Source organism: Bison bison, unplaced genomic scaffold (genome assembly GCF_000754665.1).
Source record: "Bison bison bison isolate TAMUID 2011002044 unplaced genomic scaffold, Bison_UMD1.0 scf7180017864516, whole genome shotgun sequence".
Classification (NCBI taxonomy): domain Eukaryota; kingdom Metazoa; phylum Chordata; class Mammalia; order Artiodactyla; family Bovidae; genus Bison; species Bison bison.
The window spans coordinates 5,735,204-5,738,270 of NW_011495069.1; the positions used below are offsets into that span (position 1 = coordinate 5,735,204).

At 57.0% G+C, this 3,067-nt stretch overlaps 1 protein-coding gene across 1 annotated transcript in view; it reads right to left on the minus strand.

Annotated features, from left to right (window-relative positions):
• Positions 1 to 3,067, minus strand: part of LUZP1 (leucine zipper protein 1) — a 94,998-nt gene that overhangs the window by 2,336 nt on the left and 89,595 nt on the right. The window contains exon 5 of the mRNA XM_010830021.1: positions 1,012 to 3,067. This exon is cut by the window's right edge and continues 5 nt beyond it. Within this exon, the coding sequence (XP_010828323.1) occupies positions 1,012 to 3,067 (2,056 nt within the window). The remainder of the gene's footprint in view (positions 1 to 1,011) is intronic.

Consider the following 3,067-nt stretch of genomic DNA (forward strand, 5'->3'; position numbering starts at 1 on the left):
TCAGCTCTTCCAGTAATCCACCTGGGTGGCCTCGGGTGAGGCACCTCGTGTCTCTGACCCTCAGCTTCTGTGTCTAAAACAGAGGAATAATATCGCCCTCCACACACCCCAGGGCTGTTGGAGAGAATGAACGAGACGCTGGGTGGAGAAGTGCTTTGTCCGGTACTGTAAAGACTGCCTGGGCTCTTAAACTCAATACAGTCACCCCCTACCTTTTAAAAGAACAGAACAATATCTTGGGTTGAAGATGTCTTTCTTCATCATAGGACTCACATCTGAAAGACTCCCGGGGGGTTCCCACCACACGCTGATCTGGCGCTCTGACCCTCAGGTAAGGGGAGATTCTGGATCTGTGTTGAGTAACAGGCCACATGGAGCCGACCAACCCTGCTCTCAGACTGGTGGTGTAATGGGCTAGACAGATGCGGGGGACAGTGATGCTCGGGCATAAAGCTTATCACCGTAGGCCCAGTGGAAGCCCTAGCTCTCCTCAGCCCCTACATGCCAGCGGCTGGCAAAACTCTGTGGTCTGAACTGAAGAGGCAGCCAAAGAGCTCCCTGCCTCGGCCTGCCTCTGCCTACAGAGAGGGCGCGGGGCTTTCCCCATTTCACCAGCGCCTCCCTGTAGCCCACGTGCTCCTCTGCGGGGCCAGGAGCCCGGCGCCTCTGGCTGCTCCAGCAAACTGCGTGAACAGGCCACATCTCTCCTTTCCTGTACCCTTCATGTATGGAGGCAAACGGAAAAGACAAATTGGGGAAGAGGATTTTGGAAATTCATGCTGCTCTCTGCCAAATACCTTCTTCAAGGTACTTCCCTCTTCTCTCCGGCCCAATCCGCCCTATGTTCAGCAGTTCTCTGGACCACTCAGGTCTTGCTCAGTGTTTCCTAACCCCAAAGTCTCCAGCATCCCGAGTCACACAGGCTGGGGCAGAGGAGAACCAAGAAGAAAGCACAGAAGGAAAGGGGGAAGGTGGGAGGAGAAGGGGGCAAGGGGGAGAAGCAGGACCTACCGTGCCTGCCAAGTGGTTCCAGGCCTCAGCCGGAACGGCGTCCCCTGCCCGACTCCGCCGCGTGAACACCTCCGACACAGCAAGGCTGCTCTGGGTCCTTCTGGAGGCGAGCTCGGGCACTTCCCCCGAGGTTCCGCCCCTTCGAGTGCCCTGCTCAGAAAGGTACGAGCCGGGCTGTTCAGGGTCTGAACAGTCTGAGGACGATCTCTGGCTGTGGGGGTTGGGAGACTCCACGTGTCTACCTACTCGAGCTGGGGAGTCTTCTGAAGAGTTCAAGTCTCGCCTGCTCTTCCAGGCGTTGCGCACAGTGATGTGCCTGGCATCCGGAGAGCCTGCTTCCAAAGGGGCACTATGGCTTTTCCACCTGATTGTCTCCACTGTGGGTGCATGGCTGTTCCTCTCCACCGGATCCGATGGCTTGATTATAATGCTGCTCCGAGAGACGACAGTTTCCGGCCTGTTCTTCAGGGACCCATCTCCCGTTCTCTCCGCTTCGCTGAGCTGCAGGGTGATGTCATGTTTGTGAATGGAGAGCTCAAAGGGGGAGCTGACGTGGTTGCTCACCGAGGCGAGCTCCGGCAGCCCGACCTGGATGTTGCTTGTGGACGTGTGCCTCTCCCGCGCGGCCTCGCCCGGAGCGGCTCGCGGGCTGCCGCTGTCCGAGGGGTAGATAGTTATGCTGCTGGTCACTTTGTTTGGCCCTGGTTTGGAAGCAGATTTCTGTTTTTCCAGTGCGGCCTCGGTTCCAGATCCTCCCATGATTTTTTTCACATCCTTATCAATGATGACAGGTTTGATGATGGCTCTAGACCGCAAGGCCTCTCTGGGGCTGAAGGGCCGCTGGCTTTTTGCCCCGGAGCCATTGGCCTCTGGGAGCTCCATGGCATTGGCGGAGGCTCTGACAGCTTTCCCAGATTCATTTTCTGTTCCAATATCCTTATCGTTCTCAAACAGGGAGGCTCTAACCGCTCCTCGGGATTTGGCCTTTTCTCTCGACTGGGGCTCATGCGGGGGCTCTGGCTCTGGAGTGATGGTCGTGTTCACCAACTTGGCAGTAACAAGAGACACCATGTCCATGTCGTCGTCCGAGTCTGGCTTCTCCCTGCCACTGGACCTGGTGACTCGACACCTCAGGGCCTCGTGCTGACTACTGTCTTCCATCACAACTGCCACAGGTTGTTCAACTCCTTCTTTACTTGGGGTTGAAAAGCCCTGAAGGATGTTCTCTTGGCTTCTGGAGCTATAAGGATACTTTGATAGAGGTGGGGTCTTGGAGCTGGGGAAACTGGTGTCAGCCTCCAGGCCACTGGTGGCCTTTTTCCCCTTAGAGAGCCCTTCTGAGGAAGATCGTCGAGATGTGGCCAGGGCTCCAACGGCTTTAGAACTGCCAGCATCTGCAGCCTGAGTTATTTGACTTCCACTGCCAGGCACCTGCCCCCTCTTGCCAAAGGGGGCCTCAGTGGAGGTGTCAGAAGCCTTGTCGCCTCTCCCCGACACGTCATTGGAAACAGATCCATGGGTGTTATCACTAAACGTTCGCGTTGCCTTCTCTACTTTTCCCTTCAACCCACTCTCAGTACCTGGCTTGGGAGTGCCCTTCCAGACCTTACTGTGCTCCTGAGCGGCGGGCGGGTAGCGGCTGAGCACCGGCGGCTGCTCCCTGGACTTCTTCCCTTCACTCTGCGAGGAGCCAGCCGTGAACCGGTCTTCGGTTCTCCTCGTCTCCTGAGCCCCACTGTCGGCACCTGCCCCTGCGTGGGAAGCTTTGGCCGTCCTCCTGTTGGTAAAGCTGGGAGAGGAGACCTGCCTGTTGTTCAGAGGGTTTTCATTGCTGAGGGTCAGTTCCCTGTTGCGGTGCCTTTCCCGCTTATGCTGGGGGGACAGTTCCCGGGCCATGTGCTTCGCTGATGCCTCATTCCCGTGGCCTCTCAGCTTAGTCCTCTCGTGCCTGCCTCTGCCGGACAGGAAAGCGTCTTCCCCTTCCACCTCCCCGTTCTCTAATTCTTTTTGTTTCTTGATTTGTAGCTTTATCTCCTCCAGCTGGCTGGCTAAGAGT